Here is a 21,037-nt window from a genome sequence, read left to right as displayed (position 1 = left end):
ACATAGACTGCATCTGCATGTGCTTATTTCTACAAGTGAGTTGACTGTGATGGAATGGTATGTGTGTAGATCATGATGTGCAAGCATTTTAAAGATCGTTGAAATTGGCTTGTTGGGTTGGTCAGAACTTTAATAAACTGACTGATGGCACTTTCCAGTGCCTTGTGATTAGTAGATTCAATGACATTATGTACTGAACTACCAGAGGGCTTGTTGGTTTGTTTCATAACCAGCTCATTGTAGCTAGTACAAAACCAGTGAATACTTACAGTATGACCCCATCAACTTTGCAAAACACATTTCAGACAACTTAGTTACTGCATGCAATGTAAAACCAAAGTTCACATGTATTGTGTACTCAGATGCTTCACTACACTTATCACAATTGTATATACTCAGCCTGATCAGATCTTTTTCCATCCACCAGGGTAATGTATGGAGCAAGTCCCAAAAAGTAGTGTAACAATGTCATAACGTTATAATATTGTACAACCACATTTCCATGAACATCTTCAGCATACGTATAGTAAGGATACACAGTTGCCTAGATCTAAGTATAATAACTACTTGGGTAATAAAATTTGTTATAGTATAGTTACAGATGTCAGTTAATCAGTTACAGATGTCAATTAATTATTCCTCAGCACATGCACTCACTTCTGTTCCAATGATCATAGAAATCATTTCAAGTGTGCATGTACCTAAGGGAATCAATTGTTATATCACACTGACCATATATCATACAGTACAGCAGTATAATGCAGTACTGTAGACTGATTGATTTTTATGATCGAACATTCAGCATAGCTAATACAAGAGTGTACAAAGAATAATTACAAAATTATAAGCACACAAGTACAGAAGTAGTATATAAGTACAACAAGTGTACACTGTTATACATATAGTATAATACTTATACGCAACACAAATGCACTATACAAAATTACACATCATTATGCAATATAGAGTAATACTGATCATGGAGGTTTTGACTTTCTTGCTAAAAATATCACCCTAAAACCAGCCTCACTTTTCCTTCATTCCATGGAAAAAAAATAGTTTAAAAGGCAAGACCAAGAATGCTTAAATAACTGTTCATAGAACATGTGATCAAAAGTTATGATATCAAAATCTGGCCAAGAAAGACTTATAGTACAGACATGAATTACTGATTATACTGTTACAGAAGCTCTGCCTTTCATGTACAGCATCTACAGAATTATGTATAAATGAATTGCATATACTAGATGGCTATACACTCCACAAATAAGTGCCAAACTTAAATTTACCTATTGACCAAACAGAAAAGTTTCTGAAGCAATTAAAGTTTGGTGCTTAGCATATAGCCATCTAGTACATAATTATATTCCATTCATTTGCCATTATTTATAAAGACAACATATGTGAGGAAGCTTAGGAAAAGGGACCTATATAAGTAGATTTAAAAAAATTTTTGAGTAAAAGTCAACAAATTTCCGTTTATTGGTAGGTAAGTATAGTAAATTATATACATTAGGAATTTACATCTGTATTAAATTCTTTATAACTTTACGAAATGAAAGTATAGACTTGAAATTCAAAATATGAACAGCTGGTGAATTGTGGTGGAATTTTTGATTAACATAACTCAAATTTCATGTCTAACTACTATAGGTCACCCCCTCACATATTATGTAGATATATGAAAGGCATAGCTTCTGCAACAGTAACACGGGATGCTCTCCGTATTATTGGTCCCCCTGAAAAGAATTTTGCAGGCCATAGCTTCCAAATATGAAAGATGGGAAGATGGTCCAGTTCAGCTTTCTTAGCATACATTCGGACACCCAGGGAACATTTAGCTTCTTTTTCCAAACGTTTAACCAACTCATAATTGTAACAATTTCACATTTGCTACTCTGATTTTGTAATGTGCAAAACTAAACTATGGTGGAATACTGTAGTTTTAAAGTATGGAACACAATGCAATTAAATGCATGCATTGTAGTATAAAATTCTTAAGCTTGTGGTTCATTACTGAAATTGACATAAATCATATAATAGAGTTGCATAAACATGTATACATTACAATTACAAAACTTTGCTTTATACATTAAGACTTTAAGAATTGTGTACATAACTGAAATCATAAAATTATTGCACATTAGTGCTTAGTAGCTTCCTTTTACTGTCATCAGTTTATTTGTTAGAGTTTTACTTGAAATTCAGTGGCAAATCAGTGGACTCGATAGAGCTGACAGTATAGTCGTAGATGGAACCTTCAATCAGTCCCTCCCCTTGATTTCCCACATTCTTAGCCAGCCAACAATTATCTGGACTATTCCAATTCTTGGATGGTTCAACTGGCACTGGTTCAAAACCTGATCGTATCAACATCTTTCTGGTAGAGTCTACTTCGACTCCATTTACCATAAACTGACCTGTGTAATAACAATAAAGACATGCAATGTAATGTAATTATAGTGTTGATAACTCATACCCAATAAACCATGGGAGCCATCCATTTCATTAGTTTGCATCTTCCAGTTTACATCAAGATGGTCTTTGTGGAATGTTACATCAAAACTTGCTACTGGGTTGGTCAGGAATACTGTTACAGTTGGATTTCCAGCTTGTCGGTTAAGACCATGAGTTGTCTTTATAGCAATGTTGTCAGTTTCATTAATGACAACACGCTGCAAAAATTCAGGTTTAAAGTAACCTTGACCTACAATTTTAATGGACTGAGAAACTGAGTCAAAAATTATTGGCTGTGATTCTCCAACATGTTGAGGTACGACTGCCAGTTTACCAATCCATGTAGCTTGTGTTGGATCATTGACACTATCAATGAATAGTGCATTGATGATGAGGTGCCTGCTTGATAACAAATTGAATGCTAATCCAGGAATTCCCTGTATAGAGTAGCACAGCTTTCCACCATGGAGCAATGGTACTGAGAAATGAGGATCTCCATACATCTCTGTAAAACAGGTGCTATGCATGTTATACTGTACAGTGCCTATGCATACATATAGTTGCACATATATTCATGCACATGAGCATCCTGTTGCTATTATACGGATTTATGTAAGCAACCATAATGTCAACATACCCCATTCATCATCCCAGATACATATCTCAACCCACACATCTACTCCATATAGACCCTGAACATGAAAAAGAAACTTTCTGTTTCCATCATGGTAAGGATTATCTTTGATTGTGATATATTCATACAGTCTTGGATAAGGTCGAGTGACAGAAAAAATTGCATTCACTGGCTCATAATCTGTATTAGCCCCTGCAAAAATATTCTAATAATATTATTGTTCACACATGCACGATGCATTATAACTTACTAGCTGTACCATCCATAGTTTGGCAGGTGCCTGATGTAGTATCTACACCATCAGGAAATGTGAACAAATAACATAACACAATAACCCCATCATCTTCTTTCACATTAATCTTGATAGGATTATCTCTTGTTCCACCAGCTGTTCCATTAACTGTGACAGTAACTGCAAAAACATTCTGTTAAACATTTACATATGTAGCTATAAGCAGAAATACAGATACAAACATAAAAAAATTCACAGTATCTGAAATGGACATTTGTGCATGTACAACAAGATCTTACCATCAGGACCTCTTTGCCTTTCTAAATAATAAAGAAAAGGGTTTGCATATAACTGGATATGTGCAAGAGTTTTATGGCTTACTTTCCAACTGGTGTGAAGATGGAACAGCATTTACTGAAATGATGCAGATAGCTAGTATCACACACTTCATCATCTTGAAATTCTTCTCTATGGTGTAGAGGTAATTCTGATCTTGGAAACTTCACATACCTAGCTGAACACACTCTCAACCTTTATATACACTGCAGTGACATAAGAAGCTTGTTAAAGGTAAGGAAAACTTTGGCTTTGCTATGCCAGGATTGTCAAAAAAAGTGTATTCTGTTGTTTCACTATATCCTGTACTGTAAACAACTGGCATTTGTACATATTTTATAGTGCTGCATATTATAGGCAATAATCATGTCTAAACTGCTATATAGTAATAGAGTACATTGTCTATTGGCAGCATAATAAGCTTCACAGTATTTTCACTAAATATATTATGATGAAATCATGCAGGTACTGATCAATGCTGGGAATTACTGAATGCTATTCAATAAAGTGTTAATAATAATAATAATATATAGATACGTAAGCATAATTTAGTCAGCACAACAAAAGATGTAGCTTGTTTCTTTAAGCTTTAACTATAGTATTTTTTAATTCTATCTGTAATTGTGACCAGATTTGAAAAAAAAGTCTTCCACACACATCCAAATCTATGAACTTGGAAAACCATAACTTAGTTTTCAAAAAAACATACCATTCTGTAATTTTCTCCATCCATTCAGCTATGTTGATGCTAACTACAAACAAAATTTTAAATCAATAACTTTTTCCAAATAAAATTATAGGTATGTTTAATGCAACCATTTATGTATGTCTTGTGAATCATGATCACTTTTGGTGAACCTAAGCATACAATTTTTTAGACTTAAAGTTTGCCATCTGTCTACACAATTACTGTACATTGCATACCATGTATGTGTACTTCTAGATCTCTTTGACTTGTGATACGAGTACATAGAATGGATTGTAATTTTTGATGACTTCCAGTGACTTAGTTTAGTACTTATGATGCTAACATCCATAAGATCTAGATAGTATTACTGAAGATGGGTCTCTGTTTGGTCTTAACATGTAAAGTTGGTGATGTTGTAGTTGCATATCTCTAATGACAACCTTATTGTGGTGTAAGCAGAATTCTGACTGTAGTCAAAACTTGCACTAGTCTAGCACATACTTTCTCTAGCATTTATTGGTTTGCACAACTACAAAACTGCAGGAATGGTATCCTGTGTACTGCTGAACAACTAGTGGTGAATATTACTCTATAGCAATATCATTCACACATGCAGCTAAACTTCCAACTATGGATATACATAATTCCATAGATACAGTGTTTATTATCTGAAATCACAAAAGCTGCATTTTAAGCAATGCTATACACACACTATACTCATAGATGAATTATTTCAAAATGATATGCTTGCATATACTTAGCATCTACATAATGATCATTGGAGTGTATGTATTGTGTGTATAATTATTTAGATGATATACACGTGTATAGCTCATGTAGCTAGCTATGATGTAGTTCATGCTGTTTTCACAATGAACCTATAAATGGGCAACAATATGGCATATGCTTGATTGCTTCCTATATATACACCTTTTATGGGGCTCTAAGCTTGGTTTTCCCTAGTTGCTGTGTGTGGTAGTGTGTGCTATAGAATTTTAGCAGCCATACAATATTTATGTGCACCTGCAACCGGTGACATAATGACATAACTACAATTATTTTCACTTAGACAAGATTATTGCTTTGTTCCAAAAACCCCTTTATAAAATCATGTGGGCACTACAGGATGCTGATGTAAGCAGCCACCTAACTGTACCACTTCACAACTTATATTGAAACTCTTGAATCTAATGAACAAGGTATATATGTCACATTTTGAAAAGTAAAGCATGTTGTGAAGTTACACTGCTACTATCAAACAATAAATGTACATACAAGGACTCGCAAACGTTATTGCATGGATATACCTAGGAGCTATACACACAAATATTTATGTATGTACTAGTACATACATGTGATGCTAACTGTTAGGCTGGTAATTTAACAAACAAGGGTCTTAGAAAGGTATGTGCCCTACTCAAAGGTACAGAAACACTTTAGATACATACATGCATGTGTATGATGATGGTATATCCTCTAAATGTTTTTAACACTGTTCATGTAGGTCATACACACATAACGGTCATGCATAAACTGCACTTATGTACAAACATTTGGAATAGCAAAAATAAGTCTCTGTCAGCCATGTGACAGTTATGTTTGCCACCCAGTTAGCCAGCATTGGGGTAGCTGTGTACCACTCATGTGTTATAGTTTGTGCAGAAAATTTTCCTGGGGCAGATGCCACAGGACTGCTGGCTCAAGGAAGGCTGTGCTATGGCTGGTTGCTGAATCCACTGTGACCTTATGCGAGACATGGACAATTGTTCCATATAGTGTCACCGGTCTTTATTATACAACTGGTAAGACTAGAATAAAAAGCTTAAGTGGCAACTACAGCAACTGGACAGCATCAAATCAGGCCAGTGCTTTCTATAATCTATCAGCTAAACTCTCTCTCTCTTTCTCTCTCACACACACGCACACACACACACACACACACACACACACACACACACACACACACACACACACACACACACACACACACACACACACACACACACACACACACACACACACACACACACACACACACACACACACACACACACACACACACACACACACATACACACACACACACACACACATCATTAATGAAGTTCTATCCATGCATAAGAAGAAACCTCACAACACAAAGAGAAGCCACACCATAACATCTCCATTTGGTAAAGGTACTTTAGCTGACAGCATACTGCATTAGACTGTAGTTGCTTCTAATCTCTAGAACTCCTATGGATATAATTACATGAAAATAACAAGGAGAAAACATCCTGACCACCTGGTAGACTCCTGTAAGTGTTCGAGCGTAAATCGGATGGCTGCAGGTTCGAGGCTACCTAGGTCCAGTCATGAATTTTTTCTCCTTTCTCCAACTTTTCAAACACACCTTAAGTAGCTAAAGTCTTTGAGCAGGCTGTAGGACCAGGTGTCCTACAGACCTTCAGCACTTGTGCTGTAAAGCATTAATAAAAATAATAAATAAATAAATAATCAAAACAGAGTGCTAAATGTTTTTTAGTTAAATTAATGTAAGTGGCTAGCTATGTTATGATATTGAAGGCTATAAATACGAGTTAATCAGAAATCACTATATAACCACATAAGTTAGTATGAGCTTACAAATACAATTCATGTTTTGATATGTTAAAAATGTATTATTGAAAAGCGCACTTATATGAAGCACGTGTAAAGTTTGCAGGTGTACAATATTCATGATCAGTTCATAATGAAACATCTTCATGATGACTTTGATTTGATGCATGTAGTTGGATGGTTCTGACAGATATATACCACCCTTAGCCTGTTATCAAATCCTCCATATAATTACAGTATATGTAGTTATATCTAAAAATTACATGCTAGCATACACATTTTAATAAAGCTATTCCATGCATGAATTTTTGACCATTTTATTTAGTCACATTTGTGTCTGGTTCAAACTACCATATGCATGGCCTCAAATTACAGTATGTAAATAACATGATGTAGCTAAGCTATATATGTGTGTGAATGTGTGTGTGTGCGTGTGTGTGTGTGTGTGTGTGTGTGCGCGTGCGCGTGTGTGTGTGTGAATGCGTGCTCTGTGTCTGCTATAGAATTTTAGCAGCAATACAAATTCATGTGCACCTGCAACTGGTGACATAACTATAATCATTTTCACTGAGACAAAATTATAGTTTTTTCCAAAACCACTTTATAAAACCATGTGAGTGCTACAGGGTGTAGATGTAGGCAGCCACCTAACTGTACCACCTCACAACTGATATTGAAACTCAAATGAACAAGGTATCTGTCACATTTTGAAAAGTAAAGGTTACACTGCAACTATCAATGTATAAGGACTTTCAAAATTTAATGCATGGATATACCTGGGAGCTATACACACAAATATTTATGTATGTAGCTATAGTACACACATGTGATGCAAACTGTTGAGCTGGCAATTTAACAAACAGGGGTCTTAGAAAGGTCAGGTACAGAAACACTTCAGATATGTACATACATGAATATGTATGATATACAGAAAAGGTATATATATTCTCTAAATACTTTTAACACTGTTCATGTAGGTCATACACACATAAAGGTTATACATGAATTATACTAGAAACAGCTTTACTTAATAGATTGGATTGGCTAACGCTAGAGGACAGGAGAAATTATGCTAAAGTTACTATGTTCTACAAAATGCTACATAATGCAGTTTCAATTGACTTTCTACCATATCTTCACCTATCCTCCACAATTACACGTGGTCACAATCAAAGATTTATCCCTATTTTTACCAGGGTCAACTGCTACCACCACTCATTTCTGTCATTGACCATCAGAATCTGGAACTCCCTCCCCAACGAAGTTGTTGCTGTTGAAAATGTTAATGACTTTCAGACTAAATTACACACATGCACATCTACACACTCATAATTGAGTTCTTTGTGCATTAAATCAAACACTTACACAATGATGTGTGTATGTGTGCATGTACGTCCATGCACAAACATTTTGGAAAAAGCAAAAACAAGTTTCTGACAGCCATGTGAAGCTATGTTGCCACCCAGTTAGCTAGTACTGGGGTAGCTGTGTACCACTCATGCATTATAGTTTATACAAAAATTCTCCTGTAACAGAAGCCATAGGACTACTAGCTTGGAGGAAGGGTGTGCTTTGTCTAGTTGTTGAATTCACTACAACCTTATGTGAGACATGGAAGCTGACTTGAGTATTTGCTTCCCTATAGTTAATGCTAGGTCACAAGTCTCTATTATACAACTAGTTCAAGAAAGTGGCAACTACAACAAATGGAAGCATTAAATCTTGCATCTTGTGTTTACCAGGCCAGTGCTCTCTATAATCATTTTGCTAAACTTCCTCACACACACATACACACACACACACACACACACACACACACACACACACACACACACACACACACACGCACACACACACACACACACACACAAACACACACACACATCATTAATGAAGTTCTATCCATGCATAAGAAGAAACCTCACAACACAAAGAGAAGCCACACCATAACATCTCCATTTGGTAAAGGTACTTTAGCTGACAGCATACTGCATTAGACTGTAGTTGCTTCTAATCAAAACAGAGTGCTAAATATTTTTTAGTTAAATTAATGTAAGTGGCTAGCTATGTTATGATATTGAAGGCTATAAATACGAGTTAATCAGAAATCACTATATAACCACATAAGTTAGTATGAGCTTACAAATACAATTCATGTTTTGATATGTTAAAAATGTATTATTGAAAAGCGCACTTATATGAAGCACGTGTAAAGTTTGCAGGTGTACAATATTCATGATCAGTTCATAATGAAACATCTTCATGATGACTTTGATTTGATGCATGTAGTTGGATGGTTCTGACAGATATATACCACCCTTAGCCTGTTATAAAATCCTCCATATAATTACAGTATATGTAGTTATATCTAAAAATTACATGCTAGCATACACATTTTAATAAAGCTATTCCATGCATGAATCTTTGACCATTTTATTTAGTCATACATATCTGTGTCTGGTTCAAACTATATACCATATGCATGGCCTCAAATTACAGTATGTAAATAACATGATGTAGCTAAGCTATATATGTGTGTGAATGTGCACATGTGTGTGTGTGTGTGTGTGTGCGTGTGCGTGCGTGTGTGTACCTTCAGTATAGGCATGCATACAGAGGCAACCTTCAAAACATTAAGATAGGGAGCTAAAATACTGTCCTGTTGGTCATCAGAGTATGTTGCTGCACAATGATACATATTATATAGTATGACATAAGCTACAGTGATTTCCCTCTATTTCAAAAATATTGGGTTTGGAATGAAGCATCAAATATTTCTTCAAAATTTTAGCTCTACAAAGATTATGAAGTGTGTAGTTAAGCAATGAATCAATACCCAGGTGTTGTTGCCTCACTAGGTCATCTATTGTAGGTAAGATTACCACATTAGAAAATAGTCTGGCCTTAATTATTATAATGATGTTGTAAGTATTCTGAAGATTTTCTAAAGTTCATAAATCCTACACCTGTACATGTACAGTGCATAGCTGCTCATGTGAATGTTCATGTGTGTTTGCGTTGTGTCTGGGTGGGTGGGTGGGTGGATGCATATGTGGGCATGTGTGAACTTTTAAGTAGCTAAATACCTAATGTACAGCAGAATTTATCTGTCTTTGTCAAGGGATCAGTATTGTTTATTTCACTGTGCCAATGTAAAAATAATACTGCAAATCATAGAAAATTTTTGAAGTAATGAATTTGATGAATTGAATATTTTGCCAACTTATTATTATATTTATTTTTTATCTGTTGATTTGCTTAGCTGTACAATCTCATCAAACTTCTCTCATGTAAACCTATATGTTAGACACTTACTTGATCAGAACTAGAGTAAAGGATCTGATTAAGTTGCGATTTGATTTCCACAGTAAGATAATGAACTTTTGTTCTACTAGTATGCATGCATGCTACATATATAGCTATAGATGCAACAACCAAACTCAAGCCTAGATGTGCTGTTACACATCTTGCTATATACATATCTTGTTAACATTATTTGGTCTGTAGTCATAGTTGATATTATTGTCTAAAGTTATTTCCTTCATCTGCACAAAAATTTCTGTATGGATTCTTCATTTCCTTACGTAAAAGGCAATAATGGTGGCTATAACTAAACTAAATCAAAGGACCCTACTTGGATGTAGAAGACTAGGTTTAATTATACATATGCATACACATACTCACAATGTAATACATATATTACACATGCACACACACACACACACACACACACACACACACACACACACACACACACACACACACACACACACACACACACACACACACACACACACAACACACACACACACAACACTCACACTCACACACACACACACACAACACACACACACACACACACACACACAACATACACACACACACACACACACACACATTTCCTTACAAAATGGATTGCTACACTTGCCTATTAATTCTGTCTAACACAAGCCACATGACTAGTTATGTCACATGGTTACTGTAAAAGTTAGTCAACTTTTTTGTCATACAAACATACAACTACATTGTGAGAGAGTCATCATATGTTCTATACAAGTCCAAGTGGTGTAATTTTTCAAATAATTGTATTCTTAAGTAGAGAATAAGACTGAGTTGATCAGATATGTATTTCAACAGCACCCCTAGCCTTGTCTTGATGTTTTATTATACAAAGGCTTAACACTTTACTAAAAAACTATTAGTGCATGTGAACATAACAATTCACTTAATTTCCATGAAATTTATAATTGTGACCAGATTTAATAAAGGAAATTTTCCACATACATCCAATTTACCAATTGCAACTTGGACAACTTCAGCTGGGAAACACAATTGACTTGAACTTTGGTAAGTTGTGAGTATCAACATGACTTATCAAACATAGTGAATTTCAGTTTATATATTTTTAAACACTAAATTATGTTCCATAGAATTAGATGTGTGTAGAAGACCCATCTGGTCACAGTTGTGTAGCTAGTTACTACATATATAGATCTGTGATCTCATGAATCAGATCTTGTACTATGTATTGGAGCTAATCAATTATATCCTGGAGGGGAATATAGTCTGTAATACAAGTGTAAGGAAATTATATAGTAATGATACAAGTTAGTGAATTGCAATATACAAAAAAAACATTTAAACAAGGAAGATCATCATCTGAAGTGCAAATTTCTACCTTAGCAACTGCTGTTTGCTAATGCAAAAAAACTCCTTTTTATTGGTTGATCAAGTCCTTTTAGAATCCTTTATTAGCAGAGTAATAATGAGAATTCAGTACTAGAATTTGTCAAAACCATTATAACCTTGGGGTGTATGGCATCGATATATGTTGGCTAAAGTAGGGATTTTCACTTTATTTAATGACCCCTAATTTTTCATAGGCTAGGCAAGATTTAAAGCCAGGAAAAGTTAATTCACCTTTAAAGCATTAGAGTAGGACGGGGTCATTTTCACATTAGAGTAGGAGGTCAGTCATTTTCACTTTTTGTTATGAAGTGAAGATTGCATGATGATATACTGTGCTTCAAAATCACTGCAAAAATGCATCTTATCTGCTATACATAGCCATAACCTACACGATGCGCATACTGCTGTAACCCTTATACTCTAATAGAACAGTCATAAATTAAGCCTTGTTAACTTAAACTCCTTTAAAATGGGTAAGAAGAGTATAAATTTGGACTGACACTGCCTCCCAGACACCTTATAATCATTCATGAATTTAAGAAAGCCAAAAATTTGTTTTAACAATAATGTAGGCCTGTAGCAATGCATATAAGTGTACAATACTCTTGAAATTAAATGCTCAAGAACTGAGTAAGACTCCACACCATGACTTAAATACTTGCATGGATATAATTATGTGTTAATACAGGGTAGCTACCACTTTGATTTTAGTGGAGTCTAATTAGCCCTTTCACTTCTGAAGATCAAGATACTCTAATACAGCAGTTGTATACTCTAATAAAACAGTAATGCAGTTGCTGCTAATATCGTGATAGTCAGAAAATAGCAGAGAATTTTTTACTGAAGTGAGAAAGCATGGTATATGGCCATGGTGTTGGTAACCTGTCATTCACTCTATATCAGTACCTCACAGAGTGTCTGGCTTTGTCTGTGATGAGTGAGATTAGAGGAAGTTCTCTTCTTTGAGGAACTGCAAGGTAAAGTATAGCATACAATGAAACCAGTGTACCATGGACACCTTGAGACAGACTAAAAGCGTCCTGATTCTCCATGTCTATTTATGTACTAAGGAAAGGTGCCCTCATTGTCAAGTATCCCGTTCTATGGTATACTTGATCCATGGTTAGTAACTTATAACTAGCAGTATAGTATAGCTATGTCATAATGTATTGTATCTGCACAACTTATAAATGTATTCATCAGTGTTTAACAAGAGAAGGTTACCACACATGTCTGACTGTGGCTTCTATCATTTACTGTACAACACTGATTAACTATTTTCTCTGCTGTTCATTGTGCTGACATATTAAGTTAGTGTAACCAGCACAGAAAGAGACAAAAATCAGTTGACAGTCAAGCTAGGTTTCATATATGTTTTTATAAAAGAAATATGTATCTACTGTATCACATTATAAATTAAAATTACAAGTTTGCAGCATTACATGTACAGAATGTTAACATGTGCCTATACTATATTGTGCAGGTCTGCTGCACATTAGCTATTACTCTAAAACTTTGCTCAGACTTGCACTGCCAGTGATCACTTAAGCGACAAATCAGTAGACTCAATAGAACTGACAATATAATCATAGATGGAGCCTTCAATCAGTCCCTCCCCTTGATTTCCTACATTCTTAACCAGCCAACAATTATCTGGACTATCCCAAGTCTTAGATGGTTCAACTGGTACAGACTCAAAACCTGGTCGTATTAGCATCTTTCTAGTGGAGTCAACCTCAACACCAGTTATCATAAACTGACCTATGTGTAATAATGGTATAAAACACACATGTGGCTTTAGTGTTAATTATTCATACCCAGTAAACCACGAGAGCCATACATTTCATCACTTTGCACCTTCCAGTTTACATCAAGATGATCTTTGTGAAATGTGACATCAAAACTTGCTATTGGGTTGGTCAGGAATACTGTCACAGTTGGATTTCCAGCTTGTCGGTTAAGGCCATGAGTTGTCTTTACAGCAGTGTTGCCAGTCTCATTAATGATGACATGTTGTAAGAACTGAGCCTTAATATAACCATCACCCAAAATTTTAATGGACTGAGAAACTGAGTCAAAAATTATTGGCTGTGATTCTCCAACATGTTGAGGAATAATTGCCAGTTTACCAATCCATGTAGCTTGTGTTGGATCATTGACACTATCAATGAATAGTGCATTAATGATGAGGTGCCTGCTTGATAACAAATTGAATGCTAATCCAGGAATTCCTTGTATGGAGTAGCACAGCTTTCCACCACGAAGAAGTGGCACTGAGAAGTGTGGATCTCCATACATCTCTGTAAACATACACATTATATGAATGAATCATATATACACAGAGACAGCACCCAATTTGATAGAAATAGAGCTATACACTCTATTGTATGCAAACATATTACAGTCACAATTGATTTGTATCACTCATATAATATAATATGTGTATGTGTATATATACTGTAAGATCTTTAATGATCTGCTCATATACACACAGAGAGATAGACAATTTAAAGTATAATTATGATGTATGCATCACTGTGAAAAAAGAAGGATATAAGATGGTATTTCCAGTGGCTTATTGAATACAAAAAAGCTTGGTATAATCTGTATTATACTAACAATCCCACATAAGGCTTTAGTTAATGTGTTAAACATACTGAAACCATATATGTGATGGTATAGTGTGGCCATTATATCAGATATAAGCTATTTCAAGTATTGTGGTAAATAAACTGAAACCATACATGCAATAGTATAGTATGCATTATACTAAAGTATAAGATGAGTATAATACAGGATTTATATTAAGGCTTATTTGTATTCAATAAGCCACTGGAAATACCATATTATATCCCACCTTTTTCACAGTGCATGAAATAGGGATCAAAACACGATAGTGTCTTGCAGCTATGTACATTAGAAAGCCGCCTCGCCAGACCCTGGGTATATCGACAAGAAGAAAGAAAATGCATACACAACTCCATGCTCCCTTCTCTAATGGAATCACTTTTATGCTGCAAATATATACCCTGAGCCTCCACCTTCGGCACTGTACATACCAAATTTGAGCAAGATTGTCTTATGCATACACAGTAAATTCAAATGGATCAATTCAACCTCCATGGGTAAATTTAACCTACAAATTTTTTTGTTAAAATGACCATCTAAAAGTAGTTATAACTAGGGTAGGCTTTTGGACTAAATTGGTCAAAATAACCAGGGTATGTCAATATAACTGTTCACTTAGGATGTTGAAATAACATATTTGGGTAATTTCAGTGTGTATGGTCAAGTCTACTATGGTACAGATTAGATGACCAGCTACATGGTTAAATTTACAGTACACTAGCCGTTATAACATTTGTGTTACATCCCACAATCAAAAGTGAACATGGAGAACATAGGTTTTATATACAATTTGAAACTTCTATAAGATCAGGTATGTTTAAAGTATTAAGATGCAGTATGTAACAACTGTTGCGAATATGTGTCACACATAGATTAATGTATGTTATTACTAATGATGACTGACTTGTTAATTAATGTAAACAAACAAATAAACAAATATTTTGTGACGTGAGTTAATTTTACCACAGTTGGTTAAAATAACCATGATGGTAAGGTTATTTCAAACACTTGGCTAGAGGTTGAAGAGACTTTAGGGCATCTGGGTAATATAACTATATCTTACAAAGTTAAAATAACCAAGTACATCCTTGGGTCATTACTACCAAAAAATCGGTCATTTGAATTGCAGGTAAAACAACCCAAAAATTTGGGTCATTTGTACCCATTTGAATTTACAGTGTATGAGTTCCCAAAGTTCAGCTTAACTTTTCTCGTTTTTTTCTCTTTAGGTTTAGAGGATTAGATTTATCTTTTTTTTGCACACTTTACAACAAAAACCATTGTAAGTGTAAATTCATAGCTCAACCACTTTGAAATTTGGCTTCCTCAAGGACATGTTGAGGCTAATTCATGTACTAAGATTGGTGGATGCTCACAGAGTTGTGGACAATCTGCTTGCTTTTAAAAGACTAATATTTTGTCACACCTACAGGGTAAACTACTTATGAGAATGATTTGAAAATCAATCTGTGTATAGGTTAACCATAATAGCTCAAACCTTTTATGATTTAAAACAAATTAAGGATTAACATACATGCTGCAGATGAGCACATGAAGTAATGTTGAAATGGTTTCAAGTATTGTGTAATCGACAAACTGGTTTAAAAGGTTTGTAGTCACGTGACATACCATGTTCTTGAAGGTGAATGGCCTAGTTTAAGAAGAACCTGGGTAAAAACAAGTCCCAAAGCCAATTTATGGCTGCATCAAGAGCCCATCATGTACATGTGCATGCATGTGTGTGTGTGTGTGTGCGTGTGTGTGTGTGTGTGTGTGTGTGTGTGCGTGTGTGTGTGTGTGTGTGTGTGTGTGTGTGTGTGCGCATAAGTAGTAATGCTGGCACATGTATGCACTAGCACTGTTCGCATATGTATACTTCCATTCAATCACAACTCATTTAAATGTAGTCATATTTACTGTATATTGAAGTTACAACATACCCCACTCATCATCCCAAATGCAGATCTCAACCCACACATCTACCCCATATTCACCCGATACCCGGAAAATAAATTTTCTGTTTCCATCATGATATGGATTATCTTTTATTGTGATATGTTCGCATAATGTTGTTTCTTGTCTAGGGACAGAATAGGATGCATTGACTGGGTCATAGTCTGTTCCAGCCACTACAAAAAGTAAATCAAATATAACAATTATTAAATTATTGTACAACTTACCAGCTGTCTCATCTATAGTTTGGCATTTGCCTGACATAAAAACTTTATTTTCAGGAATAGTAATTGAGTAACATAATACAATTTTCCCAGCATCTTCTTTCACATTAAACTTAACAGGATTATCTCTTGTTCCACCAATAGTTCCATTGACAGTGACAATAGCTACATGTATGTTGCTATACATATTGTGTGTATATACATGGCACAAATGCTTACACAATGCTGTCAACATGTATATCATACGGTACTACCATACTTACTGCACATAAACTACATTATGTACATGCATGTGTGGTTTATGTAAACCTGATTGTATATGCTTACCCATTACATAATATAGTGAAACCTATTAATCAGGACACTTGAGACCAGCATAATCTGGACACTTGGTGATAGTCCCTTAGCATGTGAAATCGGGAAACCTTGATAATCAGGACAGTCCCAAGGTGTCCTTAATACATAGGTTTCACTGTACAGTCACATATTTGTCTATACAAAATATAAAATGTTATTGTGTAATTGCTGATGCTTACCATCAGTACTACTTTGTCTCTCTATGTAATAAATGAAACAGAATGTAAAAGTACTATTGTGAAGTGATCAGCCATTGACTTACTATCCAACTGGTGTGAAGATGGAGAAGCATTTGCTGCCATGATGCAGATAGTTATTATCACATATTTCATCATCTTGAAACTCTTCTATTGAGGATATATATATGCATTTGTAGCTTTATATACTTTCACTGCAATGGAGAAAGGAAACCTATCAAATGGTATAGCCAAAATATAAAATGTTCTCTGTTTACACAAGTTGTTTGATTCTCATGCAGCATTCTAACATCTGCATAGTGTACAATGTGCTTACGCTAGAAGATACATTACAGCACCTTTACTATAATATTGATATTATCGGCTTAGCTGAACTCTCTACTGGGTGACTTATTGTTGCAGGGTGACCTGTTTGTAGGCAAACTCTCTACAGGATGACTTGTTTGTAGCTGAACTGCCTACGATATTACCACAGTAATAATTCTTAGTTTCACTCTTACAGATTTCCAAATCTGTACAAGGTGTATTGCTACAGTCCAACAGTCATCACAGACTGTATACTTGTTTGTACTATATTCAAGATACATATGCATGTATTGTTGTAATAAAGTGAGCACAAGTGATGTTCAATAACAATTTCTTGTCTATGGAACACCTAACATTACAGTTTTCACATGCAGAATGATAACATAGTAGTGCTGTGTATATACACATAACCAAAATATCTCACATGTGTACATACATATAGGTACATGTTTGCTAAAACATTTTCATACCATCACATTGACCCTCGAGACATATTATGTACACAGTATCAGTACTACAGGTAAACAGAAATCAGCTCATGAATGTTTAAACTTTTGACTCAAAGTTGCAATATTCACTTAATGCAATGAAAGAAGTCTACTTTACAAACAGAATCCATATCAAGACATATTCTGCTGTAGATGTTTCTGTTGATACACACAGAAAGAAATATTGGCAGAACTTAGTGGTGACATTACTCATCAACCCATTGCCATCCCAATAATAAAGCTGCTCATTAAATTTAATTAAATTATTATCAATATAGGTGAACATCACTGTGGAACCTGTTAATCAGGACACTTGAAAATGAGGACACCTGCATAATTTGGACACTGGTCTTGTGACCAACTGAAAGTGTCCTGATTATCAAGGTACCCTTATTTTCCAATCAGTTTACATGCTATAAGGAATTCTTTGAGACCATTACCCAGTCAATACACAGGTTTCACTGTAGCATCATGGTTTAAAATGTGAAATCATTGTAAGGGGATTGTTAGCAACCTTTACTTAGCAACCATAAATTATACTAGTACATCCACTTGTGTGGCAACTATGGTTTCTATCAATGGATTTGCCAACAGAATCTATTGTCAGGATGTTTATGGCTAGGTGATCACAGATGAGCATTAGTGAGATATTCAAATGATTGGGAAACAGTTATTCTGTATGGTGCTGTGACTAAACTTGTTAGACTTTAGAACTAGTTTAACTACTTTTCCCATGTTTGTTGTATGCGTGCTAATACTGCAGCTATAAAACTAATTATCTTCTCCCACTGTGTGGGTGAGAAGTTCAACAATCTCTATGTCTGACTGTGCATGTGCAGAATCGCATAATCAGAAGTACGTACCAAAGCACTACTTATGGACAATAAATGAACAATAAACTGTGACAAATTGCATGTACATTTGTGTTCTCCAAGATTACAATATGGTGTGACACATGATATGCATAATTAGCTTACCTCAATTTTTATGACTGTTTTAAAGGTTTTAAAATGGTAATCGATTTTTAGTGCCAGCTAGCAAATCCATTACACAGTGTGTAATAAACAACTACAATTTTGAGGTCATCTTTTAGTTGTAGTTGTTTTCCTGGAAACTGTCTCTAAGGCTATGTACAATGTTTCACAAACAACATAAAGACTTGTTGACTCATACATTCCTGCTATTGCTGCATTCATACACATATATGTAAAACTATAGAATGATAAAACATTCACTTGTAGCCTGTACTATTTGTATGGGTTTTTGAAGCTAATATTTCCTCTCATATTACATAAAAGTGTCATACACTGTTATCAATGTAATGATTCATCAACCAGGTGTGCTACACTACCAAGTCTTCTATTGCAGATAAGATATCCATCCACATTCTGACGCTGATTCTGAAGCACATATGCAAACCATTGAAATGCACAGCTACCTGCTACACAAGCACATGACAGTAGATGTGTGGTTGGAATGACTGGCTATGCATATACAGATGATATATGGTATCACAAAATATGATAGGTTGTGACTACTATCGTAGATTATATGTCACAACCAAATTTAAACTCTATAACCCATTTTAAAACTATTTGACCAGTTTTAAAATGGGTCAGCATAAACATGGAGCTTGTAATGAGTTACTATCATTCTACAGAACAGTGCAAAACAGAATGAAAAGTTTATACTCAACCAGTAGCATAAGCAAAACTGTAAGGCCTACGTACACCATTCACAACATTAGCTAGACCACGAATAATCACAAAACGTGTAGTGGAGAAATGTCCAAAGACTCCAACCTGAAGTGAAATCAGCAGCACAAGTTGATTGTAATGATTTTATATCAGGCACATGCCCCATTTAATTCTGTTCTGGTTCCATTTCACTGTGTATTTTTAACACACTTTTGACTTAAACATGCAAAAAACACAAAATATTTCTAAGTTTGAACTCACTACTTTTTAAAACACATCAGACTGCTATCCACTGGGCTATATACCACTGCTAGCTGTCAATTCTCTATTTTAAATGCAAGACAATGGTCTAGTCTATTAATGAAGATAAAGCTGAACCCATGCAAAGGAATTAGTAGATAAAGCTGAACCCATATCCTAACCTAACTTTGGACTACTATAGACATGGGTGGCTCCAGGAATTTTGATGACAGGTGTCCAATTTTTTTTTCTGTTGCATGCACACTTAAATCTAGGAGTTCTGGAGGGGCATGCTCCCCCAGAAAATGATGGATTGAATCTGGTAACAATTTTCACTTAAAATCTTTAAAACTGACATTTTAACATATGTTAGGAAGTGATTAATATTGGCTGTTTATGCTTGCATAGTATTAATGGTGAGCTAAATAGTTAAGAGGTGGAGCTATACAATGTAATTTGAAGCATACAACAACATGAATGCCATTCTGGGGCATATCCCAAGAAAAATTTCAGGTCTTGAACACTCTAAGATATGAATTTTAAATTTATTTTTTTGGTACAGGTAAGTGTAATGTGACTGTTCTATTAGGATAGTTGACTGCTCTATTAGAGTATTTAACCTTTGATACTTTTGCAAATCAATGCAAAATCAGTTTTAATCCCCTTGAATATACTTGACTGGTTTCTGGAAACCTCAGAAATTCCCCCCTAGATCTGCCCCTGATAGAACTGTGAGAATTGGTGATATCTGTAGTAGAAGGTGCATTTAATAACTACAGTGTGCCATAAAACAATTACCCGACTGCATTTTGGGTTTTAGTGTTATGGCCTAATTGTACAGTGAAACCTCACTTAGTTGCCACCTCATTAATAAGGCCACCCCATTATAGTGGCCAGGTCCAGTAAGTCCAAATGTATCTTCCATACTATTACACTGATTTAATAAGGCCACCTCATTAATAAGGCCTGTGGCCACATACCGCAGGACCAATCTGGTGAAACTAACACAATATTACCTCAATAAAGGGGCCAGCTGAGTAGGAAGTTAGATGAAAGCCAAGGTATCACTGCTAAAGTTGAGTGCTTAATTTGGCTACCAATAGCTAGATCTACTATTCTGGCAGTTTACAGAACTTCACGCTTTTACCAGCTATTATTGTCAATAATAAATAGCTGTTGCAGTAACTATCCTGTTGTTAGTTTGTTGCAACCTTGATAATAAGGCCACTTTGTTTTATGGTTGTATTAATGAGGTTTTCACTAATAGGGCCATTCATAGTGGATCCCATAGGTGGCCCTATTAATGAGGCTTC

General features: G+C 35.2%; 2 protein-coding genes across 4 annotated transcripts; both read right to left on the bottom strand.

The window, feature by feature from the left end:
• Positions 1 to 2,017: 2,017 nt before the first annotated feature.
• On the bottom strand, positions 2,018 to 3,856 carry LOC136242367 (uncharacterized). Its single transcript, XM_066033772.1, has 6 exons — positions 3,705 to 3,856; positions 3,623 to 3,643; positions 3,342 to 3,503; positions 3,095 to 3,283; positions 2,480 to 2,962; positions 2,018 to 2,420 (listed from the first exon to the last, which is right to left on the bottom strand). Exons 1-6 carry the CDS (start codon positions 3,775 to 3,777, stop codon positions 2,194 to 2,196), a joined length of 1,155 nt encoding a protein of 384 aa, XP_065889844.1. The 5' UTR covers positions 3,778 to 3,856; the 3' UTR covers positions 2,018 to 2,193.
• Positions 3,857 to 12,980: 9,124 nt separating this feature from the next.
• Positions 12,981 to 19,764, bottom strand: LOC136242992 (uncharacterized). Of its 3 annotated transcripts, XM_066034502.1 has the most exons (7): positions 19,746 to 19,764; positions 17,059 to 17,143; positions 16,976 to 16,996; positions 16,443 to 16,604; positions 16,203 to 16,391; positions 13,452 to 13,934; positions 12,981 to 13,395 (listed from the first exon to the last, which is right to left on the bottom strand). In XM_066034502.1, exons 2-7 carry the CDS (start codon positions 17,129 to 17,131, stop codon positions 13,175 to 13,177), a joined length of 1,149 nt encoding a protein of 382 aa, XP_065890574.1. In that variant the 5' UTR covers positions 17,132 to 17,143; positions 19,746 to 19,764; the 3' UTR covers positions 12,981 to 13,174. The 3 variants fall into 3 exon arrangements, with proteins under 3 accessions (XP_065890574.1, XP_065890573.1, XP_065890575.1); XM_066034501.1 differs by lacking the exon at positions 19,746 to 19,764 and having other exon boundaries at positions 17,059 to 17,197; XM_066034503.1 differs by lacking the exons at positions 16,976 to 16,996; positions 19,746 to 19,764 and having other exon boundaries at positions 17,059 to 17,195.
• Between the last annotated feature and the right edge of the window lie 1,273 nt (positions 19,765 to 21,037).

The sequence above is a fragment of the Dysidea avara genome, chromosome 13 (assembly GCF_963678975.1).
Source record: "Dysidea avara chromosome 13, odDysAvar1.4, whole genome shotgun sequence".
NCBI classification, from domain to species: Eukaryota; Metazoa; Porifera; class Demospongiae; order Dictyoceratida; family Dysideidae; genus Dysidea; species Dysidea avara.
This window is presented reverse-complemented; position numbering and strand designations above follow the sequence as displayed.